Source organism: Oncorhynchus mykiss, chromosome 7 (assembly GCF_013265735.2).
Source record: "Oncorhynchus mykiss isolate Arlee chromosome 7, USDA_OmykA_1.1, whole genome shotgun sequence".
Lineage (NCBI taxonomy): Eukaryota > Metazoa > Chordata > Actinopteri > Salmoniformes > Salmonidae > Oncorhynchus > Oncorhynchus mykiss.
Window position 1 is genome coordinate 41611411 of NC_048571.1, and position 24331 is coordinate 41635741.

Here is a 24331-nt window from a genome sequence, read left to right on the forward strand (position 1 = left end):
ACAGAGAGGTTTAGACGGTCCTTTTTACCCACACAGCTATGAGGCTTTTTAATGAGTGTAATTGATTAACTGTCTATTGGGAAATGCTGCTTCCTGTTTTCCTTCCAGAGTAGGATGGAAAACAGCACTGGAATCAGACTATTCAATTTGGGATACTATGGTTGTGTGCCTTTTTGTTTTTTAATCATGCGTTGGTCATCGTTACGTGTCCTGTCATTGCGTCCTGTCAAGTCATTAACGATGCATGAGAAAAATAATTTCCCAAATTGGGATTAATAAAGTAATACTCTAAGCTCTCTACTTTCCCCAGGCCAATGTTTACTGCCTCTCTTGGGTAATAAATATGGATATAGTAGTAATAATGAATGTAATCCTCGTGTCGAGGTCTACATTTTTTATGATCTCAAATCCTACTTAATTACTTCTCACTATGATTAAAAAATAAAAAATAAAAATAAGACTTAAACATTTTAATATGTACCATCCATCATTTGTGACATGCCAGCCCAACAGGGGGTGGATGACTCTAGTTCCTTCTTCACAGTAAGGCAGTTTGAAAAATTATAGATTTTTTTTTTTTTTGCAGAAATGCCTTGTTGAACATGTGAACTTTATGTGCCTTAATTACAAACGTATATGTGATCCTTAAATATGAATAAAAATGTTAAATGATTAGTCTAGTTTAGCCAAGGAAAAAGCACTGAGCTTTAAAGAAGAAAGACAGAGTCTTTACTGGCTAGCCATGATTGGCTGAGATAATGGAAAGGTTGACCAAGCTGATGGTTGATCTTGCATTTACATGTTAATTCTTGAAGAGATTGGTGGGTCTATGGTTTAAGAGGGTGTGAATGATCCTGAATGGGCATAAACAAAGAGCTCTCTAGCACTCAGCAAAATCTTTCAAGGGCATTTTCGTCTACTTGTCTCCTAAGTGGGATAACATTTAATCAACTTTTAAAGCAACATAACCTTCCCACGCTTCCTCCAATCACAGTGTATGGAATATCATTTTGGAGCTCTGAATTTGAATTTCTGTAATCCGTCAAAACAAGCCTTTCGGATTTTTCAGCCCAAATCCCAGTTCGGATGAGCCGTAACATTTACATGTTCACACTGTAAGATAATTAACAATGCATTTACTTACACATTACATGGTAATACGTGTAAGTTATAGAGGCTAAATATAAAAGCCTTCCACTTTTCATTATAGACTAAACATTCGATTTGATGAGTGGGTTTAAACGAAGAGATGACCATTAAATCGTGATACTGTACTAAAGAAAATGTTAAAAAAGTACGCTGCAAACCCTTCTCGATCTTAACTATCAAGTGTTCTAGTTATTATATGTCATGTGATAAGATTTCTCTAGAAGGCAACTTTCCCTCACCATGCTTGCACATAATTGAATGAGGAACTTTCACAGTATACCAACTCCCCCAATAAAGGCGTGCATAATCAAGATGTATTTTCTCACATTAACTAATAAAACGTAAAGAAGAAAGAAAAAACATGAATAAAGTGTTGACAAATCAGTCCGTGTAGCTGGTTGAGTGGACTGATTTGTCACGGTAAACTTATGAGGGGAGATGGAGAGTGGGAGAGCCTATGCGCACAAGAGATAAATAGAGAGAGAGAGAGAGAGAGAGAGAGAGAGAGAGAGAGAGAGAGAGAGAGACATTGCGGAGACTGACTCCTACATCCATCATCCACTATTCTAGTCTTCACCGACATGAGGTAGGTGTGAATATCATCCCGAAGACTGCAAAATGAATCTGTGCTTTCTGTCCAAACCGCAGGTGCCACTAGATGCAGGTGTGGTTTAAAGAAAGACATCCAAGGTTTTGGTGAATTTCATCAACACGTTTCGGGTCGTTCAACGCATCAACATCCATCCCCATCTCGTGTTCCTCTATACTTGGTTCGTTTATTCGTACAGAGGTCCTTTGTCAATGCGTCCTTCAAAATATGTAGCTTTTCCTCTGAGGAATTATTTTACTGGAGGATCGCGCAATACATTTCTTGGGATCTTTCCTTGTTTGGCGGTAAGTGATATAGAAAGCTTTGATTGAGCACGTGAGTTGTCCCTATTTGTTTCTAATGTGCTGGTCTTTTTTTCTACAAGTAGCCTGACATGTGGAGTTGAGAATTGTTATCGGAATGTTAAACCAGCAAAAATGTTTTACTTATTCATCAAACTACTGAATTGTATTCAACCAGCGCTAGGCTACAGCATGCAGGATCTTCATCTGAGCCAGTTTACAAACAGAAGGAAATTAATCCTGCAGCAACAGGAAATGTGAATTAACATGTGGATTATAAGGAATGGATATATTTTTTGTTAAGGCAAATCAAGTCTGAAATTTCAATGTGGAAATTACAAACTTCAGAAACCTTTATTAAAACTCGAATACACCACAAGTTTGCATTTGCTGCTTTGCAGAAAAATTCGCAGCAACAAAAGAGTGATCAAATTAAGATCTGTGTACACTCCTATCGAAATGTTGTCAAAATGTACCATCTAAATGAGCAAAAAAAAAGCAAAAGTATACTGGATTTTCGATATTTTGACAATCGTTCTAAATATTATCCTTAAATCGGATACATACTTAGCAGTATGGCAGGTATGCCATTCTGACTCTACAGGTCTCGTTCTATTCTGAACAGACCACTTCTATTTGTCATAGCTGTTAACATAGCTTCCTAACGAGACTTCACATTATCCTCTCTGTCTTAAACATTCTGTTCTGTGAGCTCTGGAAATGACAGGGAATTTGACAGCCTGCTTAGAGGTCTTTTAGAGGTGGTGTTCTTGCAGAGGGATTCTTGTTATAATCCTTGCATCCATAGCCCAAGTTGTACTCTTAAGGAGCCTACCATTGGTCCTTAAGGTCCAAGGATATGTTATTTTCAGAAGTAGACTGCCAAATACTCCATCTAAAGCCAAATCGATTCTCCATTGCAATACGGTTGTAGAAACATTAATCTCTTTACTTTCATATCACATCAAAATAAATGCAAAATATACTTATTAGGTACACCCATCTAGTACCGGGTCGAACCCCCCTTTGCCTCCAAAACAGCCTGAATTATTTGGGAAATGGAAACGTTACTCAATTGGCAGCAACACCATTACACCACCATCAGCATGTATTGTTGACACCAGGCAGAATGCGGCCATGGACTGCTTACGCCAAATCCCGACTCTGCCGTCAGCATGATGCAACAGGAACCGGGATTCGTCAGTCCAGGCAATGTTTTTCCACTCCTCAATTGTCAATTGTTGGTGATCGCGTGCCCACTGGAGCAGTTTCTTCTTGTTTTTAGCTGATAGGAGTGTAATCCAGTGTGGTTGTCTGCTGCAATAGCCCATCCGTGACAAGGACCGACGAGTTGTGCTTTCTCAGATGCCGATCTGCACACTAGTGTTGTACTGCACCGTTTTTTTGCCTGTTTGTGGCTTGCCTATTAGCTTGCACAATTCTTGCCATTCTCCTTTGACCTCTCATCAACAAGCTGTTTTCGCTCCACAAAAAGGCCACTGACTGGATGTTTTTTGTTTGTCGCACCATTATCAGGAAACCCTAAACACTGCCGTCCATGAAAACCCCAGGAAGCCGGCCATTTGTGAGATACTGGAACCAGCGTGCCTGGCACAGACGATCATACCACCACGCTCAATGCTGCTTGGGTCACTTGTTTTGCCCATTTTAATTTTCAATCGAACAGTATGGCCAAGTGTCTGTAGGAGCGAACCCTTTTAAGGAATTGGGCGGTGACCTAATAAACTGGCCACCGAGTGAGTGTACACTGTTTTAACCATATTCATCACAGTTGCAGATTGCAGTTTTGCTCAATGACAGCACATTTCTGGTGGCCTTCTTCCGTTAAGCACAGTTGTTCGGAGCATGCTAGATCGCTAATTATCACAGGTGGTCCCTCAGTCTTCCTTCTGTCTTCCACAAACAAAAACAATGCGTGTAGGCCAGTGACAAACTATTTAAATGTAAAGCCTTTTTAAATTCAGGCTGTAACACAACAACATCTGGAAAAAGTCAAGGGGTGTGAAAACTTTCTGAAAGCACTGTACCATGCAATCACCTTATCATGGAAATGTTGTATTCATGAGTTGTTACTGATTGTGTGTTTTGTCTTTTTCTCTGCTCAAGATGGCAGGTAATTTTAAGGCAAGCCGGAACACAGAGTGAGTCGCCATGGCGGCAGGAGTGGCTGCATGGCTTCCCTTTGCACGGGCAGCAGCTATTGGCTGGATGCCTGTGGCCAACTGCCCCATGCCCATTGCTCCTAGAGACCACAGAAAGAGACATGACGAGCTGATCATCCTGAACGTGAGTGGACGACGCTTCCAGACCTGGAGGACCACACTGGACCGCTACCCAGACACCCTGCTGGGAAGCTCAGAGAAACAGTTTTTTTACGATGAGGAGACAAAGGAGTATTTCTTCGACCGGGACCCAGACTCCTTCCGCAGCATTCTCAACTTCTACCGGACGGGAAAGTTGCACTATCCTCGCTACGAGTGCATCTCGGCCTATGACGAAGAGCTAACTTTCTTCGGCATCATTCCGGAGATCATCGGCGACTGCTGCTACGAAGAGTACAAGGACCGGAAGCGGGAGAACGCGGAGCGTCTCCAGGATGACCAGGATGACAACAAGGACTGCAAGCTGCCCAACATGACATACAGAGAGACCATGTGGAGGGCCTTTGAGAACCCTCACACCTCCACCATGGCCCTTGTGTTCTACTATGTCACCGGCTTCTTCATCGCCATCTCAGTCCTCACCAACGTGATAGAGACGGTACCTTGTGGTGCCACGCCTTCACAGAAGGATATGCCGTGTGGCGAGCGCTATACCATCGCCTTCTTCTGCATGGACACAGCCTGCGTCCTCATCTTCACCGTGGAGTACCTCATGAGACTGTTCGCCGCGCCCAGCCGCTACCAATTTATGCGCAGTGTGATGAGCATCATAGACGTGGTAGCCATCTTTCCCTACTACATCGGCCTGGTGATGACAGACAATGAGGATGTGAGCGGGGCCTTCGTCACGCTCAGAGTGTTCCGTGTGTTCCGCATCTTCAAGTTCTCCCGCCACTCGCAGGGCCTCAGGATCCTGGGGTACACGCTGAAGAGCTGCGCCTCCGAGCTGGGCTTCCTCCTCTTCTCCCTCACCATGGCCATCATCATCTTTGCCACGGTCATGTTCTACGCAGAGAAGGGGTCGTCGTCGACCAAGTTCACCAGCATTCCAGCCTCCTTCTGGTACACCATTGTCACAATGACCACGTTGGGGTAAGTCCTCCCTATTTCCCTCTTTCTCTCTCTATCTCCCTGTCTCACTTTCATTCTCTTTCTCACTTGCATTCTCTTCCTCTCTTTTTATCTTTCTTCCAATCTCTTTGTTTTTTCCTCGCTCTCTCTCCCTCTCATTCTCTCAGCAGTTTGGGTTCTCTCTCTCTCCACTTGTGTGGTTCATAAAACAAATTGTGTGTTCTGCATTGGAATGATGCATGCTGTCCCCAAGAGATCTCAAGATGGTTCACAAATGTTATCTTCAAATCAGGAGCTCTCACAAAACCTTACTTGGCATCACCAAATCACAAATATTGACTCATGTTGGGAGTTTTGGTATTCTAAAAAAGTTAAGAAGTCAACCATCCAAGGTTGAATTCAAACAACAAACGTCTTCTGAAGAGGCTTTAGTTAGTTATACAGCCATAATTCACTTCAACATGATGAATGCACCTTAAAAAGTTGATTAGCAGATTTGATCTGGTGCCAAAATGCTTGCCTGTGTTCTACTGCAAACATAATACCTTGGTCTATTGTTTGGATGTCCTGGATATGTTTTCTGCTGTGTGGTGGAAAATGGAATGTGGATAAATGCCAACAGCTTCCTCACTTCTTCAATAGACTAGTGGGTGTATGTATGATGCTGCTGCCCATTTGAGTAATGGTGGAGAGCCACCACTACATTTACAGTACCTACTTGACCTACTAGTATAAACTCTAATAGCAAATTGTTTACCTCACTGTGGGCTGGCCGAATGCAGTAGCTCCTGGGAAAGTGTGTGTGTGTGTGTATGTGTGTGTGTGTGTGTGTGTGTGTGTGTGTGTGTGTGTAAGCACGCACGTGCCTGTGCTCCTGCGGGCATTTGTCCATGTGTGTGCGCTTGCCTGAATGTTTTGCGAGGGTAGCAGGAGATTTGTGTGTTCCTTTTATGTCTTTGTCTAGTGGGTGTTTTGTGTCTAATGTCATTTAAAAAATGTCCGTAATCTGGTATGCTCTGGGACACATAATCCCAGAAAACAATGATTGTAATAAGAATTGGGATCCTGAATGCCGGTGAAAGGGTTTTTGTTTTTCTCACTAGATTAATGATTGGTTTTAATTTGTTCTAAAAAAAATAACTGTACATTCTTTTCAATGTTACATCTATAGGTACGTACAGTATGTAGATGTAATACTTTTTACAACTATTTTCCTTCTATTTATACTTTATCTGTTTCTGCCAGCTTCTCTTTGGGCTTTGTCCATCTCCACATTCTGTTAGTCAAGGAGAATGACCTCTGACAACCAATGTCTCCCTGGTAGACTGGTGCTGTTATAGCCTGTCTGATTCTTCACTGGCCAGTTAATACAGTGACCTTGACAGTTGTTTCACCAAGCAGCCAGGAAGTCTCTCCCCAGGAAATAGTGCCAGGGGAAATAGCCGTTCAACCTTGTTCCTGTTCTGTTTTCTTCTGTACCCACCAGTTGCTTCATGAGTGATTCCTCAAGAAATAAGGTCAAAAATATACCAAAATTAGTTGGTTCCCCCTCCAAAAAAATATCCATAGAATGATCCTTTGGAGGAAAGATTGTTGACATATATTTGACATTTGTATCTAAAAGCATAAAAACATTTGAAAGGATATTACTTTAATTTGGCATATTTTTAAATATATTGTCGGACCTAATATACTCTACGGGCATACCAACATTACAGAGTGGGATCTCTGCTAGTTTTAAAATTGTGTCCCATTTAATACTGAAATATTGTAGCCAATCACATCCCTCCTTTTACTTGTATCATTGCTTATCCTGCAAATCACCAGCAGAGGGCAAGCACTTTGAATACATTTTCGAATCAAACCAGATTGTATTTGTCACATGCGCCGAATACGATAGGTGAAATGCTTACTTACAAGCCCTTAACCAAAAATGCATTTAAGAAAAATACCCAAAAAATAAATGAAATAAAAGTAACAAATAATAATAAATAACTAACGTTTCCGTCCAGGAGCAAGCACCAACTAGCCTGGGGCTAGCCCATGCTAGACCCATCTCCCGACTAGGGCTCCTGGGCTACTCCTGAAGCCCTCTCCTCGGCTACAATATCCAGACCCCTTCTACTGTCGGTACGGGGCACGGGACCCCGCCGATCCTTCACGACTGGAATACCGACATAATCTGCCCGAGGATCCCAACAGACCCCTCAGGCGCGAAGTCCCCTGAAAGCCCATTCTGCTAACCGCGGCCTGCTAGCTATCTATAGCATATTGGACTGTTAGCTGATCCACTGGCCAGTTTCTTGCAACTACTATACCCATTTTGCCAACTGGACTTGGACCCCTCTGCTACTTGGAACCCTACTAATTCCACGACTGGTCTATCGATGTCACAGCACGAGGAGGCAAAAACAGACTTTTCCCCCATCCCTCTAAGGCCCTTGTGCTAGCTTACTAGACCCGGCCTGCTAGCTTGCTAGCACAGGCCTGCTAACTGTCTGAATCGCCGCGTAACCAGCCAGCCCAACCACCACTGGACCTATATGATCACTTGGCTACGCATGCCTCTTCCTAATATCAATATGCCTTGTCCATTTACTGTCCTGGTTAGTGATTACTGTCTTATTTCACTGTAGAGCCTATAGCCCTGCTCAATATGCCTTAACCAACCATATTGTTCCACCTCCCACATATGCGATGACATCACCTGGTTTAAACGTCTCTATATATCTCTCTCTACATTACTCAATGCCTAGGTTTACCTCCAATGTACTCTCTTCCTACCATACCTTTGGCTGTACATTATGCCTTGAATCTATGCTATCGTGCCCAGAAACCTGCTCCCTTTACTCTCTGTTCCGAACTTGCTAGACGGCCAGTTCTTATAGCCTTTATCCGTACCCTTATCCTACTTCTCCTCTGTTCCTCTGTTGATGTAGAGGTTAATCTAGGAACTGCAGTGCCTAGCTCCACTCCTACTCCCCAGGTGCTCTCATTTGTTGACTTCAGTAACCAAAAAAGCCTTGGTTTCATGCATGTTAACATTAGAAGCCTACTCCCTAAGTTTGCTTTATTCACTGCTTTAGCACATTCTGCCAACCCGGATGTCTTAGCCGTGTCTGAATCCTGGCTTAGGAAAACCACAAAAACCCCAGAAAATTCCATCCCTAACTATAACATTTTCCACCAAGATAGAACTGCCAAAGGGGGCGGTGTTGCAATCTACTGCAGAGATAGCCTGCAGAGTTCTATCCTACTATCCAGGTCTGTACCAAAACAATTCAAGCTTCTACTTCTAAAAATGCACCTTTCCAGAAACAAGTCTCTCACCATTGCCGCTTGCTATTGACCACCCTCTGCCCCCAGCTGTGCCCTGGACACCATATGTGAATTGATTGCCCCCCATCTATCTTCTGAGATTGTGCTGCTAGGTGACCTAAACTGGGACATGCTTAACACCTTGGCCATCCTACAATCTAAACTTGATGCCCTCAATCTCACACAAATGATCAATGAACCTACCAGGTACAACCCCAAATCCGTAAACACGGGCACCCTCATAGATATCATCCTAACTAACTCGCCCTCCAAATACACCTTTGCTGTTTTTAACCAAGATCTCAGAGATCACTGCCTCATTGCCTGCATCCGTAATGGGTCTGCGGTCAAATGACCACCCCTCATCACTGTCAAACGCTCCCTAAAACACTTCTGCGAACAGGCCTTTCTAATTGACCTGGCCGGGGTATCCTGGAATGACATTGACCTCATCCCGTCAGTACAAGATGCCTGGTTATTCTTTAAAAGTGCCTTCCTCACCATCTTAAATAAGCATGCTCCATTAAAAAAATGTAGATCTAGGAATAGATATAGCCCTTGGTTCACTCCAGACCTGTCTGCCCTTGACCAGCACAAAAACATCCTGTGGCGTTCTGCATTAGCATCGAATAGCCCCCGTGATATGCAACTTTTTAAAGCAGTTTAAATATACACAGGCAGTTAGGAAAGCTAAGGCTAGCTTTTTCAAACAGAAATTTGCATCCTGTAGTACAAACTCAAAAAAGTTCTGGGACACTGTAAAGTCCATGGAGAATAAGAGCACCTCCTGAGAACTGAGAGAGCACTGAGGCTAGGAAACACTGTCACTACTGATAAATCCACAATAATTGAGAATTTCAACATGCATTTTTCTACGGCTGGCCATGCTTTCCACCTGGCTACCCCTACCCCGGTCAACAGCTTTGCGCTCCCCAGAGCAACTCGCCCAAACCTCCCCCACTACTCCTTCACCCAAATCCAGATAGCTGATGTTCTGAAAGAGCTGCAAAATATGGACCCTTACATATCAACCGGGCTAGACAATCTGGACCCTCTCTTTCTAAAATTATCTGCCGAAATTATTGCAACCCCTATTACTAGCCTGTTCAACCTCTCTTTTGTATCGTCTGAGATTCCCAAAGATTGGATAGCTGCCGCGGTCATCCCCCTCTTCAAAAGGGGATACACTCTGGACCCAAACTGCTGCAGACCTATATCTATTCTACCCTGCCTTTCTAAGGTCTTTGAAAGCCAAGTTAACAAACAGATTACCGACCATTCCGAATCTTACCGTACCTTCTTCGCTATGCAATCTGGTTTCAGAGTTGGTCATGGGTGCACCTCAGCCATGCTCAAGGTCCTAAACGATATCATAACCGCCATCGATAAGAGACATTACTGTGCAGCCGTATTCATCGACCTGGCCAAGGCTTTCGACTCTGTCAATCACAACATTCTTATTGGCAGATACAACAGCCTTGGTTTCTCAAATGATTGTCTCGCTTGGTTCACCAACTATTTCTCCGATAGAGTTCAGTATGTCAAATTGGAGGGTCTGTTGTCCGGACCTGTGGGTGCCACAGGGTTAAATTCTCGGCCCGAATCTCTTCTCTGTATACATCAATGATGTCGCTCTCGCTGCTGGTGATTCTTTGATCCACCTCTATGCAGATGATACCATTCTGTATACCTCTGGCCCTTTGTTGGGCACTGTGTTAACTAACCTCCAGATGAGCTTCAATGCCATACAACTCTCCTCCGTGGCCTCCAACTGCTCTTAATTAAATGCAAGTAAAACTAAATGTATGCTCTTCAACCGATCACTGCCCGCACCTGCCCGCCCGTCTAGCATCACTACTCTGGACGGTTCTGACTTAGAATATGTGGACAACTACAAATACCTAGGTGTCTGGTTAGACTGTAAACTCTCCTTCCAGACTGACATTAAACATCTCCAATCCAAAATGTAATCTAGAATCGGCTTCCTATTTCGCAACAAAGCATCCTTCACTCATGCTGCCAAACATACCCTCTTAAAACTGACCATCCTACCAATGCTCGACTTCGGCGATGTCGTTTACAAAATAGCCTCCAACACTCTACTCAACAAATTGGAAGCAGTCTATCACAGTGCCATCCGTTTTGTCACCAAAGCCCCATATTCTACCCACTACTGCGACCTGTATGATCTCGTTGGCTGGCCCTCGCTTCATACTCGTTGCCAAACCCACTGGCTCCAGGTCATCTACAAGTCTCTGCTAGGTAAAGCCCCACCTTATCTCAGCTCACTGGTCACTATAGCAGCACCTACCCGTAGCACACGCTCCTGCAGGCATATCTCACTGGTCACCCCCAAGCCAATTCTTCCTTTGGCGGCCTCTTCTTCCAGTTCTCTGCTGCCAATAACTGGAATGAACTGCAAAAATCTCTGAAGCTGGAGTCTCTTACCTCCATCACTAGTTTTAAGCACCAGCTGTAAGAGCAGCTCACAGATCACTGCACCTGTACATAGCTCATCTGTAAATAGCCCATCCAATCTACCTCATCCACATACTGTATTTATTTATTTATTTATCTTGCTACTTTGCACCCCAGTATCTCACTTTGCACATTCATCTTCTGCACATCCTACTATTCCAGTGTTTAATTGCTATAATGTAATTACTTTACCACCATGGCCTATTTATTGTCTTACCTTATCTTACCTCATTTGCACATGCTGTATATAGATTTTCTACTGTATTATTGACTGTATGTTTGTTTATTCCATGTGTAACTCTATGTTGTTGTATGTGTCGAAATGCTTTGCTTTATCGTGGCCAGGTCGCAGTTGCAAATGAGAACTTGTTCTCAACTAGCCTACCTGGTTAAATACAGTGCCTTGCGAAAGTATTCGGCCCCCTTGAACTTTGCGACCTTTTGCCACATTTCAGGCTTCAAACATAAAGATATAAAACTTTATTTTTTTGTGAAGAATCAACAACAAGTGGGACACAATCATGAAGTGGAACGACATTTATTGGATATTTCAAACTTTTTTAACAAATCAAAAACTGAAAAATTGGGCGTGCAAAAATATTCAGCCCCCTTAAGTTAATACTTTGTAGCGCCACCTTTTGCTGCGATTACAGCTGTAAGTCGCTTGGGGTATGTCTCTATCAGTTTTGCACATCGAGAGACTGAACATTTTAACCCATTCCTCCTTGCAAAACAGCTCGAGCTCAGTGAGGTTGGATGGAGAGCATTTGTGAACAGCAGTTTTCAGTTCTTTCCACAGATTCTCGATTGGATTCAGGTCTGGACTTTGACTTGGCCATTCTAACACCTGGATATGTTTATTTTTGAACCATTCCATTGTAGATTTTGCTTTATGTTTTGGATCATTGTCTTGTTGGAAGACAAATCTCCGTCCCAGTCTCAGGTCTTTTGCAGACTCCATCAGGTTTTCTTCCAGAATGGTCCTGTATTTGGCTCCATCCATCTTCCCATCAATTTTAACCATCTTCCCTGTCCCTGCTGAAGAAAAGCAGGCCCAAACCATGATGCTGCCACCACCATGTTTGACAGTGGGGATGGTGTGTTCAGCTGTGTTGCTTTTACGCCAAACATAACGTTTTGCATTGTTGCCAAAAAGTTCAATTTTGGTTTCATCTGACCAGAGCACCTTCTTCCACATGTTTGGTGTGTCTCCCAGGTGGCTTGTGGCAAACTTTAAACAACACTTTTTATGGATATCTTTAAGAAATGGCTTTCTTCTTGCCACTCTTCCATAAAGGCCAGATTTGTGCAATATACGACTGATTGTTGTCCTATGGACAGAGTCTCCCACCTCAGCTGTAGATCTCTGCAGTTCATCCAGAGTGATCATGGGCCTCTTGGCTGCATCTCTGATCAGTCTTCTCCTTGTATGAGCTGAAAGTTTAGAGGGACGGCCAGGTCTTGGTAGATTTGCAGTGGTCTGATACTCCTTCCATTTCAATATTATCGCTTGCACAGTGCTCCTTGGGATGTTTAAAGCTTGGGAAATATTTTTGTATCCAAATCCGGCTTTAAACTTCTCGCAACAGTATCTCGGACCTGCCTGGTGTGTTCCTTGTTCTTCATGATGCTCTCTGCGCTTTTAACGGACCTCTGAGACTATCACAGTGCAAGTGCATTTATACGGAGACTTGATTACACACAGGTGGATTGTATTTATCATCATTAGTCATTTAGGTCAACATTGGATCATTCAGAGATCCTCACTGAACTTCTGGAGAGAGTTTGTTGCACTGAAAGTAAAGGGGCTGAATAATTTTGCACGCCCAATTTTTCAGTTTTTGATTTGTTAAAAAAGTTTGAAATATCCAATAAATGTCGTTCCACAGGTGAAATAAATTAAACAGTTTTTAAAAAGCAGCAGTAAAATAACAATAGTGAGGCTATGTACAAGGGGTACTGGTACAGAGTCAATGTGCGGGGGCACCGGTTATTCGAGGCTATGTACAAGGGGTACTGGTACAGAGTCAATGTGCGGGGGCACCGGTTAGTCGAGGTAATTGAGGTAATATATACAAGTAGGTACTGACTATGCATAGATAATACACAGAAAGTAGCAGCAGCATAAAAGAGGGGGGCAATGCAAATAGTCTGGGTAGCCATTTGGTGCTCCAGTACCACTTTCCGTACGGTAGCAGAGAGAACACTCTATGACTAGCGTGGCTGGAGTCTTTGACAATTTTTAGGGCCTTCCTCTGACACCGCCTGGTATAGAGGTCCTGGATGGCAGGAAGCTGATGTACTGGGCAGTACGCACTACCCTCTTGAGTACCTTGCGGTACACCGACTGTTGCCATACCAGGCAGTGATGCAACTAGTCAGGATGCTCTCTCTGGTGCAGCTGTAGAACCTTTTGAGGATCTGAGGACCCATGGCAAATCTTTACAGTCTCCTGAGGGGGAATAGGTTTTGTCTTGCCCTCTTCACGACAGTCTTGGTGTGCTTGGACCATGTTAGTTTGTTGGTGATGTGGACACCAAGGAACTTGAAACTCTCAACCTGTTCCACCACAGCCCCGTCAATGAGAATGGGGGCATGCTCGGTCCTCCTTTTCTCGTAGTCCACAATCATCTCCTTTGTCTTGAGCATGTTGAGGGAAAGGTTGTTGTCCTGGCACCACACTGTCAGGTCTCTGACCTCCTCCCTATAGGCTGTCTCGTTGTTTTTGGTGATCAGGCCTACCACTGTTGTGTCATCTGCAAACTTAATGATGGTGTTGGAGTCGTACCTGGCCGTGCAGCCATGAGTGAACAGTGTGTACAGGAGGGGACTGAGCACACACCCCTGAGGGGCCCCTGTGTTGAGGGTCAGCGTGGCGGATATGTTGTTACCTACTCTTACCCAGAGGCGAAAGAAACGCATGCCTGTTTAGGCAAGGTGCTGGCTAGTGGAGTAGAACACTTGAAAAATGAAATGAGAGATGCACACTCTAGGAGTTCAGATGCAATCATTTAATAACCAACGTTTTGACAGACAAGCTGTCTTCATCAGGGTATACCGTTACCACCTGGGGGCGGCCCGTCAGGAAGTCCAGTATCCAGTAGCAGAGGGAGGTGTTTAGTCCCAGAGTCTTTATCTTAGTGATGAGCTTTGAGGGCACTATGGTGTTGAATGCTGAGCTGTAGTCAATGAACATCATTCTCACATAGGTGTTCCTTTTGTCCAGTTGTAAAAGGGCAGTGTGGAGTGCAATAGAGATTGCATCAACTGTGGATCTGTTGGGGTGGTATTCAAATTGGTGTGGTCTAGGGTTTCTGGGATAATGGTGTTGATGTGAGCCATGACCAGCCTTTCAAAGCACTTCATGGCTACATACGTGAGTGTTACGGGTCGGTAGTCATTTATGCAGGTTACCTTAGTGTTCTTGGACACAGGGACTATGGTGGTCTGCTTGAAACCTGTTGGTATTACAGACTCAGACAGGGAGAGGTTGAAAATGCCAGTGAAGACACTTGCCAGTTGGTCAGCACATGCTCGGAGTACACGTCCTGGTAATCCGTCTGAATGTTTACCTGTTTAAAGGTCTTACTCACATCGGCTGCGGAAATCGTGATCACACAGTTGTCCGGAACAGCTGATGCTCTCATGCATGTTTTAGTGTTACTTGCCCCGAAGCGAGCATAGAAGTAATTTAGCTCATCTGGTAGGCTCGTATCACTGGGCAACTCGCGACTGTGCTTCTCTTTGTAGTCTGTAATAGTTTGCAAGCCCTGCCACATCCGACAAGCGTCGGAGCCGTGTAGTTATTGTTCTTGTTTTTCTTATTGTGTTACTTTTTATTATTATTTAGCTCAGTGCAGATGTTGCCTGTAATCCATGGCTTCTGGTTGGGGTATTACGTACTAGGAGGTTGACCGATTATTATTTTTCAACGCCGATACTGATACCGATGATTGGAGGACCAAAAAAAATTAATCGGACGATTTATATATTTGTAATAAATCACAATTACAACAATACTGAATGAACTAGAGGTCGACCGATTAATCGGAATGGCCGATTAATTAGGGCCGATTTCAAGTTTTCATAACAATCGGAAATCGGTATTTTTGGGCGCCGATTTGCCGATTTATTTACACCTTTATTTAATATTTATTTACTAGGCAAGTCAGTTAAGAACACATTCTTATTTTCAATGACGGCCTAGGAACGGTGGGTTAACTGCCTCGTTCAGGGGCAGAACAACAGATTTTCACCTTGTCAGCTCGGGGGATCCAATCTTGCAACCTTACTGTTAACTAGTCCAACGCAATAACGACCTGCCTCTCTCTCGTTGCACTCCACAAGGAGACTGCCTGTTACGCAAATGCAGTAAGCCAAGATAAGTTGCTAGCTAGAATTAAACTACTCTTATAAAAACAATCAATCATAATCACTAGTTAACTACACATGGTTGTTGATATTACTAGATATTATCTAGCGTGTCCTGTGTTGCATATAATCTGACTGATCATACAAGCATACAAGTATCTAAGTATCTGACTGAGCGGTGGTAGGCAGAAGCAGGCGTGTAAACATTCATTCAAACAGCACTTTCGTGCATTTTGCCAGCAGCTCTTCGTTGTACGTCAAGCATTGCGCTGTTTATGACTTCAAACCTATCAACTCCCGAGATGAGGCTGGTGTGACTGAAGTGAAATGGCTGGCTAGTTAGCGCGTGCTAATAGCGTTTCAAACTTCACTCACTCTGAGCCTTGGGGTGGTTGTTTCCCTTGCTCTGCATGGGAAACACTGCTTCGATGTGGTGGCTGTTGTCGTTGTGTTGCTGGTTCGAGCCCAGGGAGGAGCGAGGAGAGAGACGGAAGCTATACTGTTACACTGGCAATACTAAAGTGCCTATAAGAACATCCAATAGTCAAAGGTTAATGAAATACAAATGGTATAGAGGGAAATAGTCCTATAATTACTATAATAACTACAACCTAAAACTTCTTACCTGGGAATATTGAAGACTCATGTTAAAAGGAACCACCAGCTTTCATATGTTCTCATGTTCTGAGCAAGGAACTGAAACGTTAGCTTTCTTACATAGCACATATTGCACTTTTACTTTCTTCTCCAACACTTTGTTTTTGCATTATTTAAACCAAATTGAACATGTTTCATTATCTACTTGAGGCTAAATTGACTTTATTGATGTATTATAATAAGTTAAAATAAGTGTTAATTCAGCATTGTTGTAATTGTCATTATTACAAATGTATTTATTTTTTTAATCGTCCGATTAATCGGTATCGGCTTTTATGGTCCTCCAATAATCGTTATCGCCGTTGAAAAATCATAATTGGTCGACCACACTTTTATACTAACTTAATATATTACATAAATAAAATCAATTTAGTCTCAAATATTGTTCAATTTGGTTTAAATAATGCAAAAACAAAGTGTTGGAGAAGAAAGTAAAAGTGCATTATGTGCCATGTAAAAAAGCTCATGTTTACGTTCCTTGCTCAGAACATGAGAACATATGAAAGCTGGTGGTTCCTTTTAACATGAGTCTTCAATATTCCCAGTTAAGAAGTTTTAGGTTGTAGTTTTTATAGAAATGATAGGACTATTTCTCTCTATACCATTTGTATTTCATATACCTTTGACTATATGATGTTCTTATAGGCACTTTAGTATTGCCAGCCTAATCTCGGGAGTAGATAGGCTTGATGTCATAAACAGTGCTGTGCATCAAGCATTGCTAAGCGCTGATGTTTGAATGAATGCTTACAAGCCTGCTGCTGCCTACCACCGCTCAGTCAGACTGCTCTATCAAATATCATATAATATTCTTAATTATAAAATAATAAACACACAGAAATACGAGCCTTTGGTCATTAATATGGTCAAATCCGGAAACCATCATTTCGAAAACAAAATTTTTAGTCTTTGTGAAATACGGAACCGTTCCGTATTTTATCGAACGGGTGGCAACCCGAAGTCTTAACAGGCACCGCATTGATTATATGCAACGCAGTGATTATGTGAACATTGATTGTTTTTTATGAGATAAGTTCAATGCTAGCTAGCAACTTACCTTGGCTCCTTGCAGCCACAAGGTCCTTTTGATGCTTTACTTGCGTAACAATTGGTCAGCCTGCCACGCAGTCTCCTCGTGGATTGCAATGTAATCATCCGTAATCTGCGTCCAAAAAGGCAGATTACCGATTGTTATGAAAACTTGAAATCGGCCCTAATTAATTGGCCATGATTAATCGGTCTACCTCTAATACATACAATCACTGTGGGGACGACGTCACCGATGCACTTATGAAGCCAGTGACCGATGTGGTGTACTCCTCAATGCCATCGGAAGAATCCTGGAACATATTCCAGTCTGTGCTAGCAAAACAGTCGCAAAACTGTAGCTTAGCATCTGCTTCATCTGACCACTTTTTTATTGACCGAGTTACTGGTGCTTCCTGCTTTAATATTTGCTTGTAAGCAGGAATCAGGAGAATAGAATTATGGTCAGATTTGCCAAATGTAGGGTGAGGGAGAGCTTTGTACGTATCTCTGTGTGTGGAGTAAAGGTGGTCTTGAGTTTTTTTCCCCCTCTGGTCGCACATTCAACATGCTTGTAGAAATTAGGTAAAACAGATTTAAGTGCCATCATCAATTTGTGGTGGTAAATATAGATGAAAACTCACTTGGTAGATAGTGTGGTCTACAGTTTATCATGAGATACTCTACCTCAGGCGAGCAAAACCTCGAGACTTCCTTAGATATCGTGCACCAGCTGTTGTTTACAAATATACATAGACCGCCACTGTTTGTTTTACCAGAGGCTGCTGTTCGTCTTTCAGCCACGACTCGAGGAAACATTATAGTTTTTAATGTCCTGTTGGTAGGATATATGTGCTTGTAGTTCGTCCACTTTATTATCCAGCGATTGTACGTTGGCCAATAGTACTGATGGCAAAGGCAGATTAGCCATTCGTCGCCGGATCCTTACAAGGCACCCTGATCTCCTTCCGCGATATCTCCATATTTTTCTCCTACGAATGCCTGGGATGAGAGCCTCGTCGGTTGTCTGGAGTAAATCCCTCTCGTTCGACTCTAAAGAAAAATTATTTGTCCAGTTTAAGGTGAGTAATCGCTGTTCTGATGTCCAGAAGCTCTTTTCGGTCATAAGAGACGGTAACAGCAACATTATGTACAAAATAAGTTACAAACAATGCGAAACAATTAACAAAATAGCACGGTTGGTTAAGAGCCCATAAAATGGCAGACATCCCCTCTGCCGCCATTACTTGTTTGTTTTCCCATTTGCTCTGTTGCTAATGCTTACAATTGGATCATAACTCTAAGTTGCAGCGATCCCACTCTGGATGAACTTGTGGATACCATTTTTATGTCTGTGTCCAGTATGAAGGAAGTTTGAGGTAGTTTCGCAAGCCAATGCTAACTAGTGTTAGCGCAATGATTGGAAGTCTATGGGTATCCGCTAGCATACTATTTTTGCCAAAATCCCGAAGTATCTCTTTAAAGTTACACTTTTTTGGGGATATATGGTATTTGAGTTGCCTGTCTAACAAATCCATTTGCTCTCCTCCAAATGTTTTTTAAATGAAAGTTAATTGATGCACACAATCATCTATAATTTACTCTAAGTGAGGCTTCCCATTATTACAGAATGGATCACCACGGAAACTCAGTAGTCATTCGACCATCTTGTTCCGACACAGCGTTTCTAAAGCCTGCCACTTTGCTCACCTGCTGAAGGGGCATATGCTCAGGTGATGAGGTCACCCATTTCCCATCTGTCGTTTTATGTAAGAACCATGGATGCAAACCAAGCAACCATCTACCCCCCAAACACAAGTCACCAGTAAATCTTCCAATTTAGGTGTTCAGATTAAGATTTGTGGAAGTAGAGATAGTGTTGTCTTTTTAATTTATTTCCCTTTCCCTTATTTCCCTTATCCTGGCAAGCTAAAATCAGGGCCTCTCAGTAGGCTATGCTGGAGGACCCCATCGGCATACCATCAGCTGTGGTAATACAGTATACTGTATGTGTGGTAAATATTCCTCCCCATCCCAACTCCGTTATCAATACTAGAAAGACCTTTACCGGGCAAAAATGACTATTAGTGTCTACAGTTTAAGGTTTAAGGTTGCATTTATTTGCACCAAATCAAATATTCAAATAAGTGATAAACAACGACACTGATAAAAACAAAGAAAGAAAGAAATAAAAAGAGGTGTGCAGGTGTGGTTGGAAGCCCAAGGGCTTATATAAAAACCACACCACAAAACAACTACATACAAAACACAAGTTAAAACAGATTTAAAAAAAAACACTAATCATAAAAGTACAAATGAATCGATCAGCAAACACAAAGAACTGAAAAACGGTATATATGTTAATTAAACGTGTGTGCATGTGTGGATGTGAGTGTGTGAGAGTTGGGCTATAAGGAGGAGATTACTGAGTTGACATTGAGGGATGATGAGGTTTTGGCAATGTGAAGATATGAATTCCAGAGTACGGTACCTCTGTATCTGATTAGAGAATTGACTATGTGAGGTGTGACAGAGGGGAGGCTAGAGGTTATCGCAGTGTCTTGTGTTATATAGATGGATTTCAGAATTAGCCTGGAAGAATCCATTGAATGGTTTAGGTAAACTGTCTGGGAGGTATGAGCATTTGTAGATGAAAATGCATAATTTGCTGGACATTAATGTTGTAATACCAACAGATGATGATGATAACTGATGATACCAACAGATTTCATCACTTTGCTGCAGACAAATTGAATATGATCTTTCCAGTATCATTTTTCAGCAATTAGAACTCAGAGGAATCTAGTGGATGCGACTTGTGACTTAAAAAAAATAATAATTGTGGATACAATAAAGATTTTACATGAAAGATAATTTGTTTATCTGGAACCAATCATACAATTTGTCCATGCCTGGGTTGGCTTCGTTAATTAGTCAATCAAAATCATTTTATGATAAAATCAAATTGGTGTCATCAGCAAGAGAATGGGAAGTACGGTAGAAGACACAGCAGCAAGGTCATTGATATAGGAATAACAAAGGTCCAATTATCGAACCCTGTTAGACACCACAGGATATCTTGACCCTGGTAGATGCACAGACATTTGCATAAACAAATTGTTGTCTATCATAAATATAACTATAAACCAATTATATGTATAATCATGAAAAACGAAATATAAGAAAGTAATATTTCATGATCAACCGTGTTAAACACTTTGGATAAATCTAAAAAGATGCCAAGAGCGTATTCATTGTTGTTAAGGGCTGTAAATATTTGACCCACATGTTGCAAAAGAAACATATCTGTGGAGTAGTTTTTACGAAAACCTATTAGTGCTTATATAGAATACAGTGTTGATTTTAAATGTTTCAACATTCTCTTATACACAAATTTTTCTAGTATTTTAGAAGAATACCAGTTTGCATAGATTTGGTGAAAATATACCTTAGAGGCTCAGTGATCGAGAAAGACACTGATTTCACTAGAGGCACCAATCTCATCATGACCTGCTGCTGATATCTTTTAAGTTACCAATTACCTCCATCACATGAGCTCCTGAGTGGCGCAGCGATCTAAGGCACTGCATTTCAGTGATAAGAGGCATTACAACAGACCCTGGTTTGATTCCAGGCTGTGTCACAAACGTCCGTGATTGGGAGTCCCATAGGGTGGCGCACAATTGGCCCAGCGTTGTCCGGGTTAGGGTTTTGCCGGGGTAGGCCGTCATTGTAAATAAGAATTTGTTAACTGACTTGCTTAGTTCAATAAAGGTGAAATAAAAAAACATCAGGATGATCAAACTGGAGAAGAGAACGCAAATGTCCCTTAACGTAATCCAAGGGATTTCCATCAGTTTCCCCAATTCGCAAAAAACGTTATTAAATTCACATGAAATAACACCAGGATCACTATAGTTCTTATTTCCAACAATATATTGAGATGGGATAGTTGTAGATCCCTTTTTCCTATTCAACAGTTGATTGATGATTTTGTCTATATTATTTAAGGATTCTGGAATTTCTATTATTAAAATATATTTTTTTTTTGGGGGGGGGGGGGGGATCTCCCCGAAGTAGGTGCGTAAATTTGTTCTTATACTTTTTGTAATTTGCAGAATTCAGAGGAAAGGGATTTGTGAGAAACTTTTTATACGTCTTGTTTTTTTTTAACTGAGGGTTTTTTGAGACGGGTTTAAACCAAGGTTTCCAGAACCCTTCTGCTGATCTCTTTTAACTAAGAGAACGCAATGGTGAAGTACAGAGTTAATCAACATCTTAAAGCGCTCACAATTACTTTTCTTAAATATTGTACATGTAATGCTACTAATCATTCCCACCTGTTCATTCCCAGCTGCCAACGAGAAGTGGAAAATTGTAAAGTGGTCAGAAATGTCAGTATAAAGTATACCTGCATTAGGCACATTATTCAAAGAATTTGTAAAAAAAATATGATCAATAAGGGTGGCACATGAATTGGTCACTCTTGTGGGCTTATATATGAGGGAATACAGATAGAGGGAGTATAAAGCATTCAGCAAGTCAGATATCAGTGAGTGATTCTCACTTTTAAATACATCTATGTTTCAATCACCCAATAGAAAACATTGCATCATCATTATCAATCAAATCCAAGGTTCATGCAAGGATATCAATGAAACTACCAAATGTCAGAATCGGCTAGCCGATAGATGCATCCAATGACCACTTTCTTACCGCAAGAAAAGGAATAGGAGTGCCTTTCTATGAAAGGAGATTCAACACCAATGTCAGATGTGAGTGTGAGGTCCCTCTCTCACAAAGAGTTGAAAATGGACACTCCTCCAACTCTTGAGGTTCTACAGTGGTGAACAGCATGATAAGGGGACATGTCATAAAGCGAGGTTGTCTCTTCAGTCAACCATGTTTCTGAACGGGCAACAATGGGAAATTCACGACTGAGAGAAGACAGATAATGAACAAGGTGGTCCTGATTTTTTAGGAAGACTGCGGACGTTCAAATGAAAACAAGCTTGTCCTGGAATGAGATACTGCTATACAGGTTGTTCAATTGCGTAACACTACAGCAATCACAAGTGATAGAATTATTTCTAGTAAGTTTCAGGAAATGTGAATCTGGATCAACACAATCATTATATTTATCGTTCGCTTCATTAATATCTAACGGGTTAAAGATCTCGTTATCAGGGTTTGACATCTTCCCAACTAAGAGAGATATACAGTCGGGAATTGTATATACAGTCGGAACTGAAACATTGAAATGCGTGCCTCCCATACAGCCATACATTTGTGTTAGTTTTATCAATAGGGGTGCACTTCCTATGGAATGCACATTGAGACAGTCCACGTAACACCACTGCGGTCTTCAGAGGGTTATGGCATGTAGAGCAATGTGTGTTTTTTGGTCATGAGGTTAGGGGAAACAGATGAACAAAGAGTAAATATGCATGTATGGTTGTGAGTCCAATCAATGTACTATAGCTGAGTCACTTGCCATATACCTACGAGAGGGAGGGTGAGCGACCAGCTGATCGTACTTCAGGTACGCGATATTCTTAGACATACTTTTTTTCTGAGAAGTCTTCATTGATGAAGATTTTGGTTCCCTTCAGGCACTTGGCTCTCCTGAGAATCTCCTAATCTTTGAACCTGAGCAGTTTCACCACTAGTATGGATCCCAGATTGGACCCAGATTTTCTATTGAAGGAGAAGTTTTTATTTTTGAACAACCAAATCTCTATTTTTGATGTAAATGGTTTGTCATAGAAGGGTCCAGACACCTTTTGGGGGATTTCCCTTCTTTTCTCATCCTCGTTGTGCAGTATGTTGGCCAAGAAAAAAACATGAACAACGGCTCCAAAAACATCAAAATACGTCCTTTTAGAACTGGCCAAATCTCTCAGTATAATCATGCAGGTATTTTGATGTTGTACACATGAAATGGTGTCATTCCAAACTTTATCCGCAGCGTTATATTACATTGATTTGTGTCTTGAGTGATACTTCGCCGTCCATTCTACAGGTAGTTCCAAAATAAAGGAGTTGATGAGCGATACAAAGTATATTGAAAGCAGGTGCTTCCACACACAGGTTCCATACTCATGTAGAATCTATGCCAAGGCGCATTGAAGCTGTTCTGGGAACTCGTGGTGGCCCAACGCTCTATTAAGACACTTAATATTGACGTTTCCTTTATTTTGGCCTGTAGCAGCAGGCTACACAGAGTATGGAACAGCTGGATAGGGGAAGCGGTTCGAGTCGCACAAAAGAGAATATACTGCTGCGGATAAAGTTTGGAATTGCACAATTTCATGTTTACAACATCTAAAGACCTGCCTCACAATACTGAGAGCTTTTGCCATTTCTAAAAGGACATAATTGGATGTTTTTGAAGCGTTTTTCAGGACCCCCATACTGCACAATGAAGATAAGGAAGTGATTCTGCTGTTTTGGGGTGTTGATCAAGTGAAATCACAAAAAAAGTGTTCTGGACCCTTCTATAACATCCCATTTACATACAAAATGTAGATGTGGTTGTAAAAAATAAAACTTTTCTTTTTAAAGAAGCAATTTGGGTGTGTACTTGTGTGTGTGTGTACTTGTGCGTGTGAGTTGTGTGATGTGTGTGTGTGTTGTGGGGTGTGAGTGTGAGAGAGGGAGATTGCGGAGCCTGACTCCTACGACAGCGATGGAGGGCTCTGTTCTACATCGTGTGAATGGAACCATACATCACTGAGTAGGAAGGAGCCCAGCCTGGTTAATAATGCATTGTGTTTTATCATAGAATACAGTAGCTGTAAAAAAAAAAAAAATCAAAAACATACGGCATTCCTGTCACTGATACCCTCTCTGACACCATTATTGGAAGACGTAGTAGGCGATGTGTGATTATCATATTTACCAACCAGACTGTATTACGTTTGTCTCTCCATTTTCCTCTGTTCAGTTTCCTACACTGTGAAGGGGTTAATATACATACAGTGCATTCTGAACGTATTCAACCTTAAGTCTTCTTGGGTATGACGCACACCTGTATTTGGGGATTCTTCTCTGTAGGTCCTCACAAGCTCTGTCAGGTTGGATGGGGAACATTGCTGCACAGCTATTTTCAGGTCTGTCCAGAGATGTTCGATTGTCCGGGCTCTGGCTGGACCACTCAAGGACATACAGAGACTTGCCCCGAAGCC

At 42.0% G+C, this 24331-nt stretch overlaps 1 protein-coding gene across 1 annotated transcript; it reads left to right on the plus strand.

Annotated features, from left to right (window-relative positions):
* The first annotated feature begins 4173 nt into the window (after positions 1-4173).
* Positions 4174-5319, plus strand: LOC118965355 (potassium voltage-gated channel subfamily D member 3-like). The gene has a single exon (XM_036984430.1). It carries the CDS (start codon positions 4213-4215, stop codon positions 5317-5319), a length of 1107 nt encoding a protein of 368 aa, XP_036840325.1. The 5' UTR covers positions 4174-4212.
* The last annotated feature ends 19012 nt before the right edge of the window (positions 5320-24331 follow it).

Bases quoted from the DNA above. Each gene is read 5' to 3' on its own strand.
- LOC118965355 (XM_036984430.1), top strand. From the start codon at position 4,213: ATGGCGGCAGGAGTGGCTGCATGGCTTCCCTTTGCACGGGCAGCAGCT.